General features: G+C 38.7%; 1 protein-coding gene across 1 annotated transcript in view; it reads right to left on the minus strand.

Annotated features, from left to right (window-relative positions):
• Window positions 1-299: 299 nt before the first annotated feature.
• The window catches only part of LOC126293295 (F-box/LRR-repeat protein 7-like), a 99,005-nt gene continuing 75,745 nt past the window's right edge, over window positions 300-23,559 (minus strand). Inside the window, exon 8 of the mRNA XM_049986423.1 lies at window positions 300-4,289. Within this exon, the coding sequence (XP_049842380.1) occupies window positions 4,172-4,289 (118 nt within the window). The 3' untranslated portion in view covers window positions 300-4,171. The remainder of the gene's footprint in view (window positions 4,290-23,559) is intronic.

Here is a 23,559-nt window from a genome sequence, read left to right on the forward strand (position 1 = left end):
CTGACTGACTCACTCATTCACTGACTCATCATCCAGCCCAAACCACTAAGGTCAGGAACTTAAAATTTGGAGAGTTTTGATCTTATAGTGTAGGCATTGTTTGATAAGAGATTTTCTGAAATTCCACCCGTGAAGTGTGAAATAGTGGATGAAAGGTCTTTTGAAAATTAGTCACTACCATATTGGGGCAATTCTGAAGCTAGACCTAAAAAACTTGGTAGTTAGTTTCTCAGTCAGAAATAAAGGAATACATGTTTCAACATTTTTTGGAAATTCAACTCCTAAGGGTATAAATCATTATTAATCATTATTAATAAACTACCAGACCATTTTTGAAGCTACGTCTATGAAATCTGGTATTCGACTTCTCAGTATGAAAAAAAAGTTTTTCAGTGGTTTTGGAAATTCAACCCCCGAAGGAGCTGAATAAGGGATGAAAATTTTTAATAAGGCATTTCATTATACTATTTTTTAAAGGTATAAAAATTGTCAGATGCAAGGAAATGTGTATTAGGAAATGAAAGTCCCTATGGAAATGTAACCCCAAGAATGCAAAAGGCATGATTAAGAAAAACCTTGCACTCATGCTACTAAAATCACTTTTTGGTCATAAGTACAGTCGGAAAAGATTATGCTTCTGTGGACATAATTACTGAGAAAATGTGGTGTAATTTGTAAAGAACATAAAAATTCAATTTAAGAAAAAAATCTGTGCAGACCATACAGTGCAAAGCAGCAAACGCTAAGCTAGTATATGACATAAATGGCTTAATATTTTGATTGCATTGGCTTAGAAGCTTGAATTTTTTACATCACCAGGGGACCATACACCTTAGTAGTTGACATAAATTTCAACTTGATATCTCTATGCATTCCTGCGAAAAGGGAGGTTTTAACATGTGGACAGATGTACAACAAAGTGATCCCATAAGGGTTCCATTTTTAACTACTGAGGTATGGAACCTTGAAAATAATCAATTGAAAATTGTCCACTGTAAATAAAAACATTATTACACTGCAAGTCTGTAAAGGACAGAAATTACATTTATACGAGGGTAAGTCAATTATTATCTGCAATTTAGTTATGTTTTTGTTTATTTTGGTAGTACTGTCGTTTTACGATGATGACACATGCTTTGTTTATTTGTTGTTATATCTTTGTAAGCTGTCTATTTGCACCAAAGAAGAGCAATGTTCAGTGACCTGTTTTTGTGGTCAGTAGGCATTTCAAGGGCAAAAATTTGTCAAAGACTTTCGGTACAGGGTGGGAACAGTGTTTTGCCCCAGTGCAGTGTCTATGAATGGATTGAAAAATTCTGAAATGGTCGCACCAGGTCGCGCAGGGAGGTGGACGATTGTTTACTGGCACAAATGAAGAAACCATTGAGTGTTTACATGAAACGATTCCCTTAGACAGATGATTAACTACTCACCAAGTGGCACATTGTCTGCAAATTAGTCTCGGTTCTGCCTAAAAAATCATCCACAACAGACTTGTGTTTCATAAAGTTTGTGCAAGATGGGTCCCAAAACAACACACAATTGCATAAACAAACGCGCTTGGACATCTGCAAAAAACATTTGGATCACTTTGGTAACGAAGGAGACAAATTCTTAGACAGGATCATTACTGGTGACGAAACATGGATCAATCATTACGAGCCGGAGAGCAAAAGGCAGAGTATGGAATGGAAACATCCAAATTCGCCGTGCAAGAAAAAGTTCAAGACCCAACTGTCCGCAGGAAAACTAATGCTTACGGTTTTTTGGAATACGCAAGGTCCAGTACTGGGATGTTATGGGGAAAGGGGCAGAACAATAAACAGTGTATGTTACAGTGGGAAGCTTACTGCCAGGCTGAAGCCTGCAATTCAAAGCAAATGAAGAGGATTGCTGTCAAAAGCTGTTGTTTTGTAGTATGACAATGCCTGTCTGTATACTGCTGCCCACACTGCTGAAATGCTCCAGAAATTCAAATATGAAGTACTGGATCATCCTCCGTATAGTCCCGGTCCTGCCCCTTCTGACTATTACTTGTTTGGTCCACTCAAACAGGCATTAAGGGGCCGTCGATTTGCCTCGGACGAAGCAGTGAAAGAAGTGGTGTATTCCCGGCTCACAGCTCAACCGAGAACTGTCTTTTATGAGGGCATCAGCAAGTCTGTACAACGATGAACCAAGAGCGTTGAAATGCAAGGACACTATGTCGAAAAATATGTTCTTTTAAGTTTCCTATTCGATTATAATAAAATTTTATAACTACTTTGTGGATAATAATGGACTTACCCTGGTACTAAATAGCTCTTTGCACTCATTTTGTATGTGTTGGCACCATCGTTGGTGAGGCACATGTCTGTTAAAAGCAGTTCTAAGTGAGAAGTCATGGTGAGAAGTTCTTAGGTGCAGCTCATTGTTAAAACTGCTTCAGTAGGCTTGTGGAGAGCTCACAACAACAAAATGAATCAGAAATGTGAAATTTTTCATGCATGAAATGTAAATATTTTTATACTAATCTCTGCCAGTAAAAGAAAAAAGGCAGAAAACTATGGGACTTTAATCTCAATTTCCAATATCATAATGACAATAAGATTTCTTTGATATTTGTACATTTCACAGATGTTAACAGCTATAAAAGCAAAACAAGGATAAGTACTCAATCATAAATTATTTTTACTAGTTCCTGCTTCTCAATTTAGGATACAAGTTTGCAAACACGTTTCAGACATACACCGATCAGCAAGAACATTATGACCACATACCCTCGGCACAGAAAACAGCACCGACACGTCGAGGGATCGAATCAATTAGGCCTTCCTAGGTTGCTGGAGGGAGTTGGCACCACATCTGCAGAAGGTCACCTAATTCCCAAAAGTTCTGGGGGGGGGGGGGGGGGGGGGGGGGGTGCGGGCAGGCACAAGCTCTGATGGCTTGTTTAATCATCACATTCCAGACGTGTTTTATCGGGTTCAGATTTGGCGAGTTTGGAGCCCTGGCCTTGTGACACGGTGCATTATGTTGTTGAAAACTGTCACCGTCATTGGGAAACTTGATCATTATGAAGGCAAAAATCAGTGTGTGGCTTCAGCTGCCAGAGAAGCCTTTTTGTTGTTCCTATCTGCAACTCAGCATTTTCTTTTCATAATATTGTTATAGATCATCATGAGGGAGTGTAGGTGGTATCCAATCAATGTACAACACCCTTGGTCATCTTGGTGCCTGACATGAGCTTCATGGGTATCCCCCAGAGCATAATGGAACTGCCACCAGTTTGGCTCAGTCCCTCAGTACAGGTGTCGAGAAGATGTTCCACTCAGTGACAATGGGTTTGTGTCCTCCCACCAGCACCGTGCGGAAAGTACTGCGATTCATCAGACCGTGCAATTCTCTACCACCGCGCCATTGTCCAGTGGCAAAAGTCACGTCCATTTCAGATGTAATTGCCGATGTTATGGTGTTAACACTGGCATATGCACAGGTTGTCGGCTGCGGAGGCCCATTGTTAAGCGTGTTAAGTGCGTTGTGTGTTCAGACACGCTTGAATTCTGCCCACTGATGTTAGTTCAGCCACAGTTTGCCGTCTATGCTGTTTTACCAAGCTGCCCAGCTTACATCGCCCAACATCTGTAATGCAGTGTGGCTGCCCAACCCCACGATGTCTGGACACAGTTTCACCTCGGTTTCGCCACGTGTTGAAGATACTCACCAATCATCAAACACCCAGCAAGTCGTGTTGCTCATGATGAGCCTCTGGGCCTTTATAACCCCCCCTCAGCCAAACTCAGGTAGATTGCCAGCCTTCCCCCATTCTATGCATTAACAGCACCCTCATTGACACTAGAGGCACCATCCATGTGTCTCACTAGCAGTCATTCCTCGCCAAGTGCCGCTGCTATCACCTGGGTGGGTTTGTATCGATAGTAGGTCAGTGGTCGTAATGTTAGGGCTGATCAATGTATGTGATTGTAGAAGGAAAGTAGTGGCTAGATACACTAGGTACAAGAAGAGTCACACTAAAGGGGATAACAACACAGCCATAAAATTACAGGGCCACCCAGCACTTAGCCTCAGGAGGTAAAACTAAAATTACTGCTGATACACAGAGTTTAAAAGGGTAGCTTCCTCATAAGCATTTGTAGCTGTCCGCCCCTCAGCAGTGGGCGACACACACTTTTCATTCACTGTCCGTGATAAGGGCTCCGAGAGATCCTTCGACGTGACACTCCGGCATCAGCTGGCGTATTTTGTCCAGTTCGTCGTCATCTCCGTCACAATAATTGATGTACAGCTCTCTAAACATACAGAAAAGGAAGTAGCAATGTTACTTGTGTCTAACTGAGCCATCTTAATTTGTACAACTATAATGGACAGTCAATACTAAAGTGTTGTTGGATATAGTCTGACAGAATTAAGTCTATTATGTAGTTTACTAAAGGATGTCTAGACAGAGTGGATCATCAAGGTTCTTGTGACATAAAAAGGTGGTTAATAAACTGTGAAACTATGACATACATGAGGTGCTACCTTAAGTATCAGAGAATTTCATCGCCCCGCTGAAATTAGTAACAGTTTGACACTCCACTGCTAGATGTTTCGAGGTACACATCTTAGCAACTGCAGCACGAAGTTGTGTCATTTTTCTACGCATTTGCGAGTTGCTGCTGTGCGTGTCAGGATGCACTTCAGCACTCCTGTGATGCGTGAAATGGATAACGTGAAGGATCAACAGATCTGCATTAAAATCTGTTTTCAGTTGAAGGAAACTGCAGTTGAAACCCAGTGTAGGCTGACGGAAGTGTTTGGTGAGAGTGCTCCGAGTCAAGCAACAACATTTGACCAGCTCAAGCACTTCAAGGAAGGCCAAGAATCTGTGAAAGATGACAAACGTTCTGGTCGATCCTCGACATGTGCAACATCAGAAACAATCTTTAAGGTGCACGACATGATTCACAAACACTGAAGGCAGACAATTCGTGATGTTTCTAACAGAATTGGGCTGTTGTACGCTACGTGTCAATGAATTCTAGCCGATGAACTGAACACAAAACGAATTGCAGTGAAGTTTGTTACTCGCCTTCTCAGCATTGACTGACTCGCCTTCTCAGCATTGACTGACTCGCCTTCTCAGCATTGACTGACTCGCCTTCTCAGCATTGACTGACTCGCCTTCTCAGCATTGACTGACTCGCCTTCTCAGCATTGACTGACTCGCCTTCTCAGCATTGACTGACTCGCCTTCTCAGCATTGACTGACTCGCCTTCTCAGCATTGACTGACTCGCCTTCTCAGCATTGACTGATGAAACCTCAAGATTCGGACGTGACTGAACTGCAACAAAAAGTAAGATGGTGTCCAAAATTCTTATCCATTCATAAGAGGTGATTAATCTTGGGTCTACAGTTACGAACCTGAAATGAAGCACAATAATCTCAACAGAAAACACCATCTTCTCAGAGGCCGAGAAATCTCGACAGGAACACAAAGTCAATGCTAAGACTTGTTTTAATTGTTTAAGGGATAGTGCACAAGGAGTTTGTTCTACTTGATTAGACTGAACGGGCAGTTTTACTGCAAGGTTTTGAGATAACTGCGCGAAAATGTTCGCTGCAAATGGGCAGGGTTCTGGAAAAATAAAAACCGGTCGGTGCACTATGACAATGCACTTGCACACAAGTCACTTGCTGTGAAGGAATTCCTGGCCCAAAAATAACATGGAACTGAGCAGCCGTAGCGCACGGATCTCCGTGCCGGCACATTCACAGGAGCTCAGTCCGACAGTTCACCTGATGATGGCGACACGTATGATCACCGAAATATTGTGCCTGTTGGACACTGTAGACCGGCAGTACACCCGTGGATACTTTGATTACCAAGTAGGCTGGGAGAAACTCAAGAATCACATACAACAACTCAATACTGAACTAACTAGAAGCAGTCGGCAGTGGAACTGCGACGAGTGGCCACGCGAATGAGGACGAGTCCGGCCGAGGGAGACTGAGACAGACGGGAACAGAGCCGGCCGGGGCTGGAACGAGACTAGCCGACACGCCACTGCGGGAAAAAGACCAACTGTTCCCCGTTCCTGGTAGCTATAAGTAGAAAGCCGTGACCGAAGTGAACTATGAAGGACCGTTTCTTAGAATTCATTCCACGCTCCTTCCATTCATATTGGTGAACTGTTCCTTTGGACCAGTCAGTTCACAAACGACTCACCTCTAGTCGTGACATACCATTGAACCGTCAGAGTTCCCTCAGTCGGTACCAGCCGTGAGCTGACTTAATATCTGACGGTGCCGCACATGAGCAATAACATCACGGTACCTATCAGCAAAACGGGAAGAATGGGGCTTCTGCCCAGCTCATCACCATACTCACAAGTCATTCACGATACTGCAGAACTGCAATTCACTGCCGAACACAGTGCCGAGCCATTTGTCGACGTTTTATGCTTCCCGGCCACTGCACCAATCCGAATGCAGTCGTTAGTGATCGACCTGTACGTGTGATGGTAATTCCCCGGTCTGGCTACCGCTAATCTCCAACCGACAGTGCGTGATGGAATGGAATGTTGCCGGAAGAACATTACTCGTTCTCAGTCGGTGGGCACAGATGTGAATAGATTACAGTGTGCTCGGTGCACGATACGGTGGTCCTCACCGGTGGTGGTCAGATGCGGTCAACCGGTACCTCGATGATGAGTACGCCTTCCCTCACATTACCCTGCAGTCTGACACGATATTGTCACATCAGAATGCCACACAAATCTGTATACTGCACAATTCGACCAGCTAGCTGAATGGAAACCTGGTTTCGAGCTCTGCCAGGTGCCGATAATACTGTCTCAAAGGAGTATGCGGCACCTCTGCATCCTGCACAGTGATCACTCGACATCTGATGGCGTACGTACCGCTCATGTACTCCGACAGGCCCAGTGATGAGACTAAATACGAACGACTAACATGTTCTGCTGGCAGCTCTACCGGATAACACTCATCTCACAACACTTCCTGCAATCGTGACATCACTTTGACATCACACGCAATATTGTGAGGCCCACCTTAATATCTACAACTGATGCGGCAGGCACCATACTTATATTGGCATACTTGGCTTTTCTCTGTTATAGCTTGCAGTATGTCATTTCAGGACAATAACATATTTGAAGTGTCTCACAGACACATCAACCTTTTCATTACATGTCAGTTTATAATACATCGAGAATATAAGCCTTCGAGAGATACTACGGTAATGGAGACTCGAGACAAATATCACACGAATCGGCTCTAGTGTAATAAATAATGTCGTCGTTTTTGGAGTCTAAAGAAGCAGGTTTGTACCTCACTACATGCTAATATTGTTTTCTCACCTCAGTGTTGTCAAGACATTCTGGGACTTCCTTATGAATGTACTACAAGTATGTTCTGCAGTATTTGATGATATTTAACAATTTTGTCAGATTAGAGAACAAAATTAAAAATTATGAAATAAATATTTAGCTGCTGCTTTCCGAATACGTGGCGATTTTGGAGAGTGTGTGGTTGGGCAGGAACTTAAGTGGACAGCTTAAATTGCTGCAAGTGAAATGAGCAGCAGCAAAATTCACATTCTTCATTCCAATAAATATTTGGTTCTTTATTTCTGAATATTTGATTATATCCAATTGTATGGTTCAGTGGGGATCTAAGAGGACACTTAAATTGCTGTAATTTAAAAGATGAGCAGTAACATTCGTATTCTTCCTTGTCTTTCACATTGGACTCACATTCGGGAGGATGTTGGTTCAAACCTGCATCCAGCCACCCTGGTTTAGGTTTTCCATGATTTCCCTAAATCGTTTCAGGTAAATGCGGGGTGATTCTTTTGAAAGGGCACAGCCGACTTCTTTCGCCACCCTTCCCTAATCCAACGGAACTGATGACCTCACTGTTTGGTCCTCTCCCCAAATCAACCTTGTCACAAATACAGAGTGTCCCAAAATAATGCATGCACTCTTTGAAACTGAATAACTCTTTAATTATCAGAGATAGTAAATACAATTTTTGCAAGTAATAATTAGGAAGTAAGTGAAAAACAACAACAGTTTCTTCTATTCGAGGACTGTAAACAAATGTGGCATTATCATTGGATCAATAGAAATGGGTGCTAAAGTGTTAACAGAAAATGGAGAATGTGAATGACAGTGAAGGGTTAAATTTGGATCACCACCGAGGTTAACAATTACAAGAATCCAAGATGAGTTTGACATTAGAGGAACAGTGCAGGATTTCAAGAAGGGTCATTGCAAAAGAAATATGTTCAACAGACAATGAAAGTGTTGATGCAGTTGTAACAGTACTTTGCCTCCGGAGCAAAGATGTGATTTACGATTGCACATGCAGTAGAGCACTGCACCAGCGACAGATTTTCATAATTTTTTTTTCTTCTCTTTCCTTTTGCGTAGGTGCTTGTTTTAACAACTAGTTCATTACTCTCTTGTTATCTTGTCTTCATACGTTTAAGACTTGTATTTTTTGGCACTGATGTTAAAGAATAATTTTAAGTGGAAATTAAAACTATATTATGAAACGAACACATGGCGTCTTCAAGTTATTTCAGTAGTTATTCGCAATAGTTATCGCCAAAGTTATGAATGAACAAGAGGACCAGCAAACAATAAAAAAAAGGACATCCTACAAGAAAATCAAGAAGTATCATAGATGCAGCCACGAAGACTATATTATAATAGATACTACGTTTCTGACAGAATTATAAGGTACATTTAAACTTATTTCTGATGCTATTTCCTTACAGTCACTTTTTGTAGTGTTGCCAACCAGGTCTGCCATTCACGGTCAAATTACAGCACTATCTCAATCAGTAATACAAAGTCCGCCTTATCCGTAACTTATTCCATCAAAATTCAAAGCCCAATCACATTTTCTATTTCGATGGCATCCTGGTGACAGGACTTACAATCTTCGAATTTGATACAAGTGCAATTATTACAAATTTTGGACATTTTATCTAATATTAATCACTTAATAGCACCAGAAAATGAATTTGGACTAATTTTCATTCATTTCAATTGTAAGGTTACGTGCATGAAATTTACAATAATATTGTTTGACCTGTTATTGATTCATGTTAATAACTGTATATCTGACGCTACATTTTCAACATAAGACTGAAGAACAAAACAATTGGTGAGTACAGAAATTTAAATTTTTTTCAGTTTCAAGCAGCCATCTGTACTTCCTTTATTCCTATCCATTTATTTCGAAATTATTTTTTCCAAATTGTATTTAAATTGATTTACTATTGTTGCAAATGATAAGTGAAGAGCATATTCACAGTCATTTATCTGTGAGAGGGAAATTTCAGTACCAGTTTAATAATTCAATTTCTTATTAAAAATCATCTAGAAATATCCACTTCCATAAGAGAAATTTCAGATTTCAACAGATCACATTTTAAAATTTTTTGCCACTGGAAAATTTTATTTGCAATTAATTACAAAAATCACAAGATGGACGCTAGATGCGTAGAAATTGTTTCCATGGACGAGCTTAGTGAAAGTGACATATTGCAAAACATGTTCGACAGTCAAATGAATACTGAGGTTAATAGTGAGGATGTTCAAGACAATTTTACCGGATCAACTAAGACAACAACGCCTATATTTAAATAGATATACAGACAAATGGAGAGTGAGTACTACGCGACACTGACAACATCAACTTAAGAACCAGACATTAATCAGACACGAAAAAATGACAAAACTAAGACACATGACTGACATGCTCAACCTGATTCTGAAGTTACTTGGTGACCAAAACAGAAGATTTGACACTTTAGACGAGAAAAATGACAATTTAAAATGTGACATTGGGAAATTTGACACTAAATTCAATGAATTGACATGGGACATAAAACAAAATTTTGAAAACCAATCGAGACAAATTGTGGACTTGACAGAAACCACCAGTAGTCTTGGAAGGAAATTTACTGACTTACCAGACAAGGTTACGAGACAAGAAAAGGTATTTGTGGAATTCAGTGACGAGACAAAAACTGACTTACGACGATGTAATGAGAAATTGTTAACAGTAGTTTCTGAATAACAGAAAACCAGTACCCAAGTTGACGAATTATGATAGTCACACAATTCTGTAAAAATAAACCAAGAACACTTAGACCAGACGATTACAGATCTTTCAGACAGATTAAATGAGGTAACATTGGCGCAGAAATCCTTACAGGAAAAGTTAGAAAAACTTTGAGACAGAGCAGATGTAGCATCTTTAAAGAATGACAACTCTAGCAGAGAAACTTGTACATGAATGCAAATTACGTGATGATTATTTAGACTAGAAGTTTGAGACAATGACACAGATCATTTTAGATAAGACAAAGGAACAAGTAAAGGGAGAACCATAATATTCATAAAGAGTTAGTAAAATTAAAGAAAATGTAATACAAAGTTTGTCAGTGATACCAAAACACGAATGAGAATCCGAATAATGCTAGGCCCAGCACACAGCCGAAAATAGAATTACCAATGAGTGATACAAATCCCAATGAACCATTTTCAATGCTACCACAAGATCAAAATTACTATCAGACATCCCACCTACTATGCACAGTTTGACACAAAATGCAGGACCCATAATACCATCGGGAGCAGCTGATGAAACATTAGTATGGCATGGATACTTTCAGACATTTTCATGTGATGAGAAAGACAAAATGCTTCCAATTGTTTTCATCCACTCTTTTGACGGTATTTTCCCCGAGACATTGGTTAGAAGCTGATAAAATTCGATATGTTACAAACTTCTTACGTGGAAGAGCAGCTAAGTAGGGAGCAGCAATGAAAAGACGATGTTTAACATTTGAACAAGCATTTCTTGAGGAATTCTGGTTGATCACAGAACAGCAAAGTTTAAAACGAGGAGTATACAATCCAGAAAATTACAACCCGAAGAAAGAGACTTTACGCCAGTACTTTGAATGCTACCAGGATAAAACATTATATTGGACAAATCCAGCAGATTTACCAGACGTAATTAGAACACTTAAAAGCTACTTACCATTTCCTTACCATGATAAATTAATAGGAGTGTCCGAGGACAGCATAAAGAACTTTTTCAGTTATGTTGATGAGATAGATGATGTTTACAGAGATGAGATCAGGAATTTCAATCAATTGTATCCGATCTATCCAAGCAATTCGCGTACGCACAACAACAGAAATGACAGAGGCTATTGGAATCTGCCTCAGACACCACAACAAAACACACACACACACACACACACACACACACACACACACACACACACACACACACACACACACACACACACACACAAAAAAAAAAAAAAAAAAAAAAAATCAATTCACACTACACTGGGACAAATCCATTTAATATTAGCAGAAACAACTCGCAGCATTGACAAGGAAACAGTAATTATTACTATAATGGTTATCCGAACAGTAATTACAATCAGAACAATAATAGTTATATTCAAAATAACAACGGAAGAAGAAACCGAAATTATAGAGATCAAAGAAGTGAGGATAACAGGTGCAATCTAGGATATTTTCAGGGAACAGACAACAACATCCAAACATGTATTGCAGGAATAACAATAATGACAATACCAGTTACATTCAAGGGCGAAATAATGAATGGGAAAATCACAATAGACCACCGCCACGACACATGCAATACAGCAAACCTCAATTCATACCTAACGGAACTCCCAATGCGACGTGAGGTAATGTGAGCAATCAAACAGCTGATACTTGGGTGACGCGCAACAGAAATGTTAATATTATTGCGTTGGGCAATGAACCTAACCCACAGCAACAGCCGAATTTGCCAGAAAATGAACGACAACTGAGCTAAGCACTCGAGTTACGGTTGATAGGGAGCAGAGCGCAACGGACCCAACAATTTGTTTTCTCCGATATGACGACAGTAAGAAAATAGAAAAAGAATTATACCAGGATGTAGATTTTAATAGTACCAGTAAAACAAAGAAGATTATTCAGGCAATAACACGAGTTATGAAGTGGAAGTAATGTTAAATACAGGAGCAGCAGCAAGTGTCATTTCAATGTCTTTATATAATGAACTCAAGTGAATAATAAACATACCAACATTGCCAGTACAGAATTGTCACATTATAAGTGCCACGAGTAATAAATAAAAGAACGTGAAATTTCAAGCTCTCATTAACCTCACATTTTCAAATATACCACTTAATTACAGTTTTCTGGTAGTAGACAAATTATTTATGCACTGCATATTAGGAATTGACTTTTTGAATGAATATCAACCAATCATAGATTTAGGAAACGGGAAATGTCATTTAACCGTAAGCCAACAACAACTGACAATAGAGTTAACACAGGGTAAAAACTTAAACAGTAAACAAGGTAAGTTTGAACAGTTACATTTTGTGTATACACCAGCAACAAACATATGTGATTTAATTATTAATGAAGCTGTATCTCAGGGAATTAAACCTAATCATTTATATGAGAAATGCACAGAATCTGAATATCTGACGAAGGAACAACAACTTGAATTACTTGAAGTTTTGCAGCAATTTGCTGAGGTATTTGTGAAGGAACCTGGCATTATTAGAGGCTATACTTATGAGGTGGATGTCAAACCACACAAAACATACTGTAGAACATATTATAATATCCCTTGGTCAAAGAAACCCGCAGTTTTGAAAGCAATTGAAAGAATGCAAGCTTGAGGTATCATTGAAAGGTCACATTCACCATATTGCAGTACGATCCTAGCAGTTAATAAAGAGGATAGTAGTGTGAGGTTAGTAGGGAAATTAACAAAGTCATAATCCCAATCAACACACGACCTATAAATTTGGAAGAACAACTTTTAAAATTTCATAATGTACAGTATTTAACCAATATTGACCTCCGCTCATCGTTTTGGCAGGTGAACCTCCATAGAAACAGCCATAAATACACTGCATTTCTATGTGAGGGACGCAGTTATCAATTTTGTGTTCTACTCTTTGGTCTACGAGCTGGAGTATTTATTGAAGCCTTAGATGCTGTTCTTGGACCACAATTGTTATCGCAAATCACAGTTTACGTTGACGACATTGTCACCACCACTTGGTAATAACATGTTAATCTTTTGAAGCAACTTCTGACTAAATTTTCTGACGCAGGTGTCACTATCACTTTATCAAAAACGAAATTAGGGAGGAGAGAAATCAAATTCCTTGGTCACATCATATCAACTGAAGGCATTAATCCACACTCAAGAAAAATTGATGCAATTAAGAATTTTACATCCCCACAGAATCGTAAACAACTCAAAGCTTTTCTTTGTCTATCTTCATTCTTCAGGAAATTTGTACCCTACCACTTACTTAACAGTCCACATCTTCTATCTTTACTCAAAAGAAATAATATTTGGAAATGGACAGAGTTTTGTCAGACAGATTTTGAAGCTATTAAGAGTGCTTTAGTAAATGCACCATTGTTATGTCATCCTGACATGACGTCAGACTTTTGCCTACTAACAGATGCAAGTTCCTATGGGCTCTGAGCATTTTTATTCCAAATTCATGTAGAAAATGAACAAACAGTCACCAAACCTATCTGTTTTTCTAGCCGCACACTCACAGAATGCGAAAAGTCATGTTCAGTGACCGAGTGCGAAACACTTGCCATAGTATGGTCATTTCGCAAGTTTCGGTACTTTCTATGGGGAAAACATACTAAGCTTTATACTGACCATCAAGGTCTTTGTATCCTGCTACCATGCAAGTTATTACATCAACTTCTTGCACGCTAGTGTGCATCACTACAAGGGTATAATTTCGATATTACATAGATACATAAAAGGAGAATCCAACATAATAGCCGATGCTCTATCTCGTTTGCCACAAGGCCTACAAGAATTTTCAGATGTGACAGAATAAACATCAGATTTCAAAATTTTCCTCATGTATGACAGTACATTTTGCACCTTACTACAAAAACATGTGCAGGAAGTTTGCCATATTGCAGGACAATGATCCCAGGTGTATCCAGATAAAGAATAAATTACATGCAGGAACAGACCCACACCTTGAAAAATATTACACATTACACAAAGAAGTACTATTTCATCGATGAAACCCTGAATCACAGCATTGGTGTATTTGTTTACCTGAAGCTCATGTTGATGATTTTATTTTATTTACACACAGAACTTGGGGACTCTTATTGTGTAGCCAAATGTACAGGTAAGATTACACAATATTGCTATTTTCCAAATTTAAGGCAAAGAGTATTGAGGAATATTAGGTAATGTATCATATGTCAGAAAGCCAAGTATTCTAATTGCACAAGCATGAATGAATTGCATCCAATCATACCTAAGAGGCCATTACAGCTAATTTCTTTAGATACTGCAGGACCCTATCCACAAGCATGTGGAGGAATGAAATACTGCTGTATTAGATGTTTTCACAAAGTATTTAAAATTATATGCTTTACATTCAGTTTCTACCAATGCTAATACCAGACTTCTATTAACAGATTATTTTGTAAGAATAGGAAAATCTGAAGTTATGATCACGGATAATGCAGCATATTTTACCAGTTTAAAATTGAAGACTTTTATTGAAGAACAGAGTGTTAAACATATTTTAATTTCAAGATTTCACGCAGCAGGAAACCCAGTAGAAAGAACATTTCGAGAATTTGGACTGTTTATGGGAACACACACACCAGAGAGGCACACAAAATGGGTAGAATACCTAGCACCACGTGAACAAACAGTGAACAATTTAACTCACATTTCTACTGGATACACACCAACAGAATTAATTATGGATAAAACAGAAATGAACGGACAGGCCCTCTACCTAAATTTACAGAAACAACAAATCCTGTTAGTTTAGAAGAAAAGGTAAGACAAGCTTACACAACATTATGTGACAAAGCTAACGAAAGAAAGCAGAAATATGACAGAGGTGTCAGGAAAGAACAAACATTTCAAGTTGATGAGTTAGTTGTACTAAGAACACATCCTAAGCCCACAAAACAAACATTTAAACAGGAAATGGCAGGTCTTATACTCTGGATCATTCCGAATTGCAAATATTCCACACCCTGGCTGTTATTCATTAGAATATCCATTAACACATAAATACAGAGGTCTACATCGACACAGACATTTGAAAAATACATACAGTAACATGTTAGCTAATGAGAAGACAATTAATATGATAATACAGTTATGATGAGCCTACACTGAAGTTATACAGATATTTACAATCTAATGAATGCATGAAAATCTAGAAAGCAAAGAGAAATAAATATATATAGTTAGACATGTGAACCATCCAATAGCTAATAAGATATTTGGTTATAAGAGGAGTTGCTCTTGAGGCATACACACATTAGAGGAGGCATATACACATTAGAGGTGGCAGAGAACTGAACAGAATTATTTTCTTTAGGAGGCATGTGATAATAGCAATGTTGAGATGAGTGAATGTAGGATAAATAGTAATATGGAGAGAGGTAAATGGAATATAAGATGAGAAAAGGGTATAATTATTATTATTAATGTTGAAGTAAAAAAGGAAGTGAGTGTGAATAAGACGAATATATATGATGCCGAGGAATAAGTATAGCCTGTGTTATTTTTTGAAGAATGAATAAAAGAAATAGGTGAGAATTTGGACTGTGAGAATGTTATGAGTAATTGAGAGGAGAGAAACTAGATTTGAACGCTAAACTAATGGGAACTTGTAATGACATTTTTGGAATTATATGGGCTTGACATTTCAGATTGGAAGAATTATTTAAGAGAACATATTTATCAGTCATCTAATGGTATAATTAAAGCTCATCTACTATACTGAACTAATGCACCATTAAATAGAAAGGAGAAAACAAAACCTCAGTCCTCCAATGCAGCTAACAGTCTCTTCCCTCCCTTAGAAAAATGTATACATGTTGATGAAATATTTGACATTATATAATTTGTAATTATCTGACAGTATGGAGAGACACACATTCATATTTATTTATGAATAGAATTTTACAGGTACCACAAGGTAAGTACAGAATGGATATACAGCATGCAACACAGCAGCAATTATCTGACAAGAACTAAGATTTATTTATTAAGTACGACATTTATTTATATTTCTTGACACTTAAGGACGGAAGGAGATGAACTACACAAACTTCACAGAAAGGAAAAAAGAATGAGCTAACAAATAAAATGTATATTTCAATCTGAATGTAAGTTAATTCACATGTCAGCACAATGATATTGAATGTAACGTAAAAATTACTATATTTTTCATTTAATTCTGTATATGTACTATATAACAACAATGTAAATATCCCATGTGATGATTTATTGTAAATATTTGTATATACATGTACTTATATCAAGAAATGTATTTTAAGGAGATGTTAATTAACTGCAAAGGCTTGTGCATATAGCACATTATTTATATAAATGGAACTGAAAATGCAAAGAAGAAACCAACGTGATGGAACACTAGTCAAGAGATATTTATGTAGTGTCAATATGCCTTGAAGTGTATGGTGTAGTGGAAGGTTGGTGTTAAGGACAAGCTCATCACCTGTCGTAGGCAGTGAGGTGTTTCCTGTGCCCTCACTGACTATTTATACACCGGTGGACGCCACCAAAATTCGGCTGCTTGAGATGTGAGATCACAATTTCGTGTTGACACAAAGAACAAACTTTGGATTTTCTTCAAGTCACACGCAAGAGATCCAGGCAGTACGCACACACACTCAGAAGCCGATACTACGTTTAAAGACATTGGAGCAGTATGATAGAAACATTTATTGTTCGAATTAATTCCGTTATAAACACCATCGATGTGAACTAAATTCAAACGCCGAAGTGCAAAGACATTACTGTTAAGCCCGGGCCACACGCAACGATCTGTCTGGCAGACAGTGTCTGCGCAGATGTCTGTACATGCAAAAGATCGCTGCAAATGTGGTGTGTTCACACAACACAAACCCCAATCTACTACTTGCCCGCCATCTGTCGGTGTAGAAAAGAAATATCAGTGGCAAGCGACTACGCTCCCCGTAAACGTCAAAAACTTAATCCAGTTATTTTTAAATATAGAAATGGAGGAAGTTCTGTTGTGGTCTGTGTTCGCAACTTGTGTTGCAAAAAACATTCATATCAACCGCAGGAAACAGAGAAGGCGGTCAAAATGGTGTAGACAGTGGCTGCTAAAGCGAAAGCAGTTTTCTCACGTACATTTACTGCGAGAGTTGCAGGGCGAACCTGTTTTGTTTTACATTACCTCGTGTCCCATTTCCTGGCACATTCACACTCCAATTTCATTTTCAATTGTAGTCCTGCTTGGTCTTGGCGTTTCTTGATCACTAAGAAAGCCAAAGAGATCAAAATACCATAACGTTGGCTGGTATACTTGATCTACTCTTACACCAGATCTGATAGATTTCTGAACTTTAGATAACTCTTTTCGGTAAACAGTTCGCTGACAGCCTTAATTTACTTGACTTGCCTTCATGAACTCATCCTTCAGGACAGCGTAAAGAGCTTCACGTGCGTTGGTATTATTTTACTAAACGCTTGTTTCGATATTGCAGTTGAAAATTCCAAATCCTTGTAGCTCCTTCCTGTTGCTAGGAATCTTAATGTCACGCCAGTCACTTATGAGGAGAAATTGCCCTTCTCATGCAAGTATTTTTTCTCATAATATGAGGGGTTACAAGCTTTAGGAGATAATTATAAGTTTCGACATCCATCTGCAAATAATTTCGCCAATTCGCAACGAATTTTTTTTATTTTCGTTTTGCTGTTTGCCGAGGCGTCAACTGCTAGCAATTTTTCAATTAGAGCATTGATGCTGCTGTCTTTTTGTCTCGGGTCACTATATTCTTTACTTTTAATCTTCCACAAACATGGGTGGTTTCTATGTATTTAAATGAATTCACTTATAAACTCTCGAGAACATTGACGAGTATGTCATTTTAATGCCCTATGCGCACTAGACTGAGCAAACAGCTGTTTCGCGCCAGATTTGCGGCGATCTCCTGTCCACACGCTCCAACTTGTCTCCGCAGATGTGGTTTGAACCCACAGATTTGAGAGGTTTCGCTCAAACCCCCAACTCCAACTTCCAGGTTTGCACACACCTCAGGTTGGTGCAAATCTTCTGTCCACATGCAACGATCTGTCTGCGCAGATGTGATGGGCGCAAACATCTGCGCAGACAGATCGTTGCGTGTGGACGGGCCTTATCGGTACTTTGACCACCGTGCCTCCGCCAGAGCAAAGTTGTGATTTACGACCGCGCATGCAGAAGAGCACTGCGCCAGCGACGGATTTTCATAAGTCATTTTGATCTTTTTTTTTTTTTTTTTTTTTTTTTTTTTTTTTTTTTTTTTTTTCAGTTGCGTAGGTGCGCTTGTTTTGACAACTAGTTCATTACTCTCTTTTTTTATCTTGTCTTCATACGTTTAAGACGTGTATTCTTTGGCGCTGTTGTTAAATAATGTTTTTAAGTGGAAATTAAAACTATATTATGAAACGAACACACGGCGTCTTCAAGTTATTTCAGTAGTGATTCGCAATGGTTATCGCCAAATTTATAAATTAATCCAGACAGTGAGAACTTCAAGAAATTTTCATCAGACCGAGAACAAGAGGGCCAGCGAACAATAAAAAAAAAGGACATCCTACAAGAAAATCAAGAAGTATCCCAGATGCAGCCGCGAAGACTATATTATAATATATACTACGTTTCTGACAGAATTATAAAGTAAATTTAAACTTATTTCTGGTGCTATTTCATTACAGTAATACAAAGACCACCTTATCCGTAACTTATTCCATCAAAATTCAAACCCCTATCAGATTTTCTAGTTTGTATTTTCATGGCAGAACCCCGAGGAAAGGAAACACTACACAGTGATCCAGGTGTACATACATTCCCCGAAGAAACATGGAGGCAGTACTCTTGTGAGACTGGGATCTGCAAAAGCAGTGTTCACAGAATTTTGCAGGCTCAGAAATTTAAACCTTACATCCAAAGACTTTTCCATGTTCTTAACAAGGATGATCCCGATTGGTGAAGTGAATTTTATGAGTGGTTGTCAATAAAATTCTTCTGGGTTAGAGACCGCATTGTCATTTATAAAATTCCAACGTTTTGGCGTCTGTTGCAAGACGCCGAAACGTTGGAATTTTATAAATGACAATGCGGTCTCTAACCCAGAAGAATTTTATTGACATTGACAACGGCCGCGGAAGCCTACGGTTACATTTATGAGTGGTTGATTAACAGATGTGGAGGAGAGAAATGTTCCCAAGATCTAATTCCTTGGTCACATGAAGAGACCTTTATAAATTTAACAGAATAATTAACTGCCATCATTGCATGTACTAGGACAGTGAGAAACCATATGCAACTGAGGGAAGGCATATTATTTTACCACGAGAATGTTTGGTTTGGTCTGTTTTCTGGAGGGTTAGTGAGGCCATACTTCTTTGAAACCACTGTCCCAGTGATTCTTACTTAGAAGTGTTGCATATGATGACTCCTTGTCTTAAGACTGTTTTGAAAATGGAGGTTATTACTTTCAACCGGCTGGGGGTTACCCTCACCTTCACAATGATGTGAGCACATTTCTCAATAGTACATCCCCTGCCAGACGAAAAGGCAGTGTGGTTTCCAGGTCACTATCCTGATTTATCTCCTCTAGACTTCTATCTGTGGGGTACTCTCAACAACACCCTTTACACTGCAAGATCACAAACACTTATTGGTCTTAAAGAGCAAATTGAGCAAGACTGTGATGTTATTCCATTAGGAACAATACAACAGCAATACCACTCTGTTGTAAGTTGTTGTCAATGGTGTATTGCAGTGGAAGGATACCATTTTGACCATTTACCACCTTTAGTGAGACCTTAAGGTACACCACAAACATTGTATGACATTAATTAAAGAGATATTCAGTTTCGAAGAGTGTATACATCATTTTGTGACACCTGGTATTTTGTAGGTAACAATCATCTCACGTCTTCCTGCAAACCAATGGCACTTCCATTTGAATCTTACTGCTCTAAGGAGATGTGGGAGTTGTTACACTTGTGAGAGAGGTCCACATCAAATGCTAACAAGAGTGTATATCAGTTCCTGTGGTCGTCAATATTGTGCATAACATCAAAATTACATCACATTTGCAGGAAGCAAGTACGTAGAGAGAGAGAGAGAGAAAGAGAGAGAGAGGGGGGGGGGGAGGGGGGGAAAGAGAGAGAGACTGACTGTCATCTATTGTTGACGAAGGCCACAATAGCTGAAAGCTTTATTTGTGACAGTCTTTTTGTAGTCCCTATCTGCGACTCAGCATCTCCGCTACATGGGTGAGTAGCAACTTTTCAGTGGGAATTAGTGAAGTTCGGTGGCAGGAGGAACAAGACTTCTGGTCAGGTGAATACAGGTTTATAAATACAAAATCAAATAGGGGTAACGCAGGAGTAGGTTTAATAATGAATAGGAAAATAGGAATGCGGGTAAGCTACTACAAACAGCATAGTGAACGCATTATTGTGGCCAAGATAGATACAAAGCCCACACCTACTACAGTAGTACAAGTTTATATACCAACTAGCTCTGCAGATGACGAAGAAATTGAAGAAATTGATGAAATAAGAAATTATTCAGATAGTGAAGGGAGACGAAAATTTAATTGTCATGCCTGACTGGAATTCGAGTGTAGGAAAAGGGAGAGAATGAAACGTAGTAGGTGAATATGGATTGGGGCTAAGAAATGAAAGAGGAAGCCGTCTGGTAGAATTCTGCACAGAGCACAACTTAATCATAGCTAACACTTAGTTTCAGAATCATGAAAGGAGGTTGGTTACATGGAAGAACCCAGGAGATACTAAAAGGTATCAGATAGATTATATAATGGTAAGACAGAGATTTATGAATCAGGTTTTAAATTGTAGGGGATTTCCAGGGGCAGATGTGGACTCTGACCACAATCTATTGGTTATGAACTGTAGATTAAAACTGAAGAAACTGCAAAAAGGTGGGAATTTAAGGAGATGGGACCTGGATAAACTGAAAGAACCAGAGGTTGTACAGAGTTTCAGGGAGAGCATAAGGGAACAATTGACAGAAATGGGGGAAAGAAATACAGTAGAAGAAGAATGGGTAGCTTTGAGGAATGAAGTAGTGAAGGCAGCAGAGAATCAAGTAGGTAAAAAGATGAGGGCTAGTAGAAATCCTTGGGTAACAGAAGAAATATTGAATTTTATTGATGAAAGGAGAAAATATAAAAATGCAGTAAATGAAGCAGGGAAAAAGGAATACAAACGTCTCAAAAATGAGATCGACAGTAAGTGCAAAATGGCTAAGGAGGGATGGCTAGAGGACAAATGTAAGGATGTAGAGGCTTATCTCACTAGGGGTAAGATAGATACTGCCTACAGGAAAATTAAAGAGACCTTTGGAGAAAAGAGAACCACTTTTATGAATATCAAGAGCTCAGATGAAAACCCAGTTCTAAGCAAAGAAGGGAAAGCAGAAAGGTGGAAGGAGTATATATAGAGTCTATACAAGGGCGATGTACTAGAGGACAATATTATGGAAATGGAAGAGGATGTAAATGAAGGTGAAATGGGAGATATGATACTGCGTGAAGAGTTTGAAGGAGCACTGAAAGACCTGAGTCGAAACAAGGCCCCCGGAGTAGACAACATTCCATTGGAATTACTGAAGGCCTTGGGAGAGCCAGTCCTGACAAAACTGTACCATCTGGTGAGCAAGAGTTATGAGACAGGCAAAATACCCTCAGACTTCAAGAAGAATATAATAATTCCATCCCAAATAAAGCAGCTGTTGACAGATGTGAAAATTGCCAAACTATCAGTTTAATAAGCCACAGCTGCAAAATACTAACACAATTTCTTTACAAACGAATAGAAAAACTAGTAGAAGCCGACCTCGGGGAAGATCAGTTTGGATTCTGTAGAAATGTTGGAACACGTGAGGCATTACTGACCCTACGACTTATCTTAGAAGAAATATTAAGGAAAGGCAAACCTACGTTTCTAGCATTTGTAGACTTGGAGAAAGCTTTTGACAATGTTGACTGGAATACTCTCTTTCAAATTCTAAAGGTGGCAGGGGTAAAATACAGGGAGCGAAAGGCTATTTACAATTTGTTCAGAAACCAGATGGCAGTTATTAGAGTCGAGGGACATGAAAGGGAAGCAGTGGTTGGGAAGGGAGTAAGAACGGGCTGCAGCCTCTCCCCGATGTTATTCAATCTGTATATTGAGCAAGCAGTAAAGGAAACAAAAGAAAAATTTGGAGTAGGTATTAAAATCCATGGAGAAGAAATAAAAACTTTGAGATTTGCCGATGACATTGTAATGCTGTCAGAGACGACAAAGGACTTGGAAGAGCAGTTGAACGGAATGGACAGTGTCTTGAAAGGAGGATATAAGATGAACATCAACAAAAGCAAAATGAGAATAATGGAATGTAGTCGAATTAAGTCGGGTGATGCTGCGGGAATTAGATTAGGAAATGAAAGAGTTAAAATAGTAAAGGAATTTTGCTATTTGGGGAGCAAAATAACTGATAATGGTCGAAGTACAGAGGATATAAAATGTAGAATGGCAATGGCAAGGAAATCGAAAAGAAGAGAAATTTGTTAACATCGAGTATAGATTTAAATGTCAGGAAGTCGTTTCTGAAAGTATTTGTATGGAGTGTAGCCATGTATGGAAGTGAAACATGGACGATAAATAGTTTGGACAAGAAGAGAATAGAAGCTTTCGAAATGTGGTGCTACAGAAGAATGCTGAAGATTAGATGGGTAGATCACATACCTAATGAGGAAGTATTGAATAGAATTGGGGAGAAGAGAAGCTTGTGGCACAACTTGACAAAAAGAAGGGACCGGTTGGTAGGACATGTTTTGAAGCATCAAGAGATCACCAATTTAGTATTGGAGGGCAGTGTGGAGGGTAAAAATCGTAGAGGGCGACCAAGAGATGAGTACACTAAGTAGATTCAGAAGGATGTAGGTTGCAGTAGGTACTGGGAGATGAAGAAGCTTGCACAGGATAGGGTAGCATGGAGAGCTGCATCAAACCAGACTCAGGACTGAAGACAACAACAACAACAAGAAAGGTTGATATTACCGGGAAAGATTTGAAAATGAAAAAGGGTATCTCAGTAGAAGAAAAACTCTTAATCACTTAAATGTAACTAAACCAATAAATTCAACTATAAATTATTAAATTTTTTGCTTTAAGAAACAATAATTACTTTTGAAAAAATTTAAATTTTTTAAAAAATTAAATAGTTTAGTTTGATATTTTTATTCTATTACGTCGTAAGGAAACGGACTTGAGGTATTACTGAAAGTAGACATTAACACGGACATTTATTTTCAAAAAGAACATCAATGAGAACATTTATTTCCTAAAGTTTTGTACGTTGTATACGTTGGATATTTGTATATGTACACTACATACTGAACATCAAAGG

The sequence above is a fragment of the Schistocerca gregaria genome, chromosome 10 (assembly GCF_023897955.1).
Source record: "Schistocerca gregaria isolate iqSchGreg1 chromosome 10, iqSchGreg1.2, whole genome shotgun sequence".
NCBI lineage: Eukaryota > Metazoa > Arthropoda > Insecta > Orthoptera > Acrididae > Schistocerca > Schistocerca gregaria.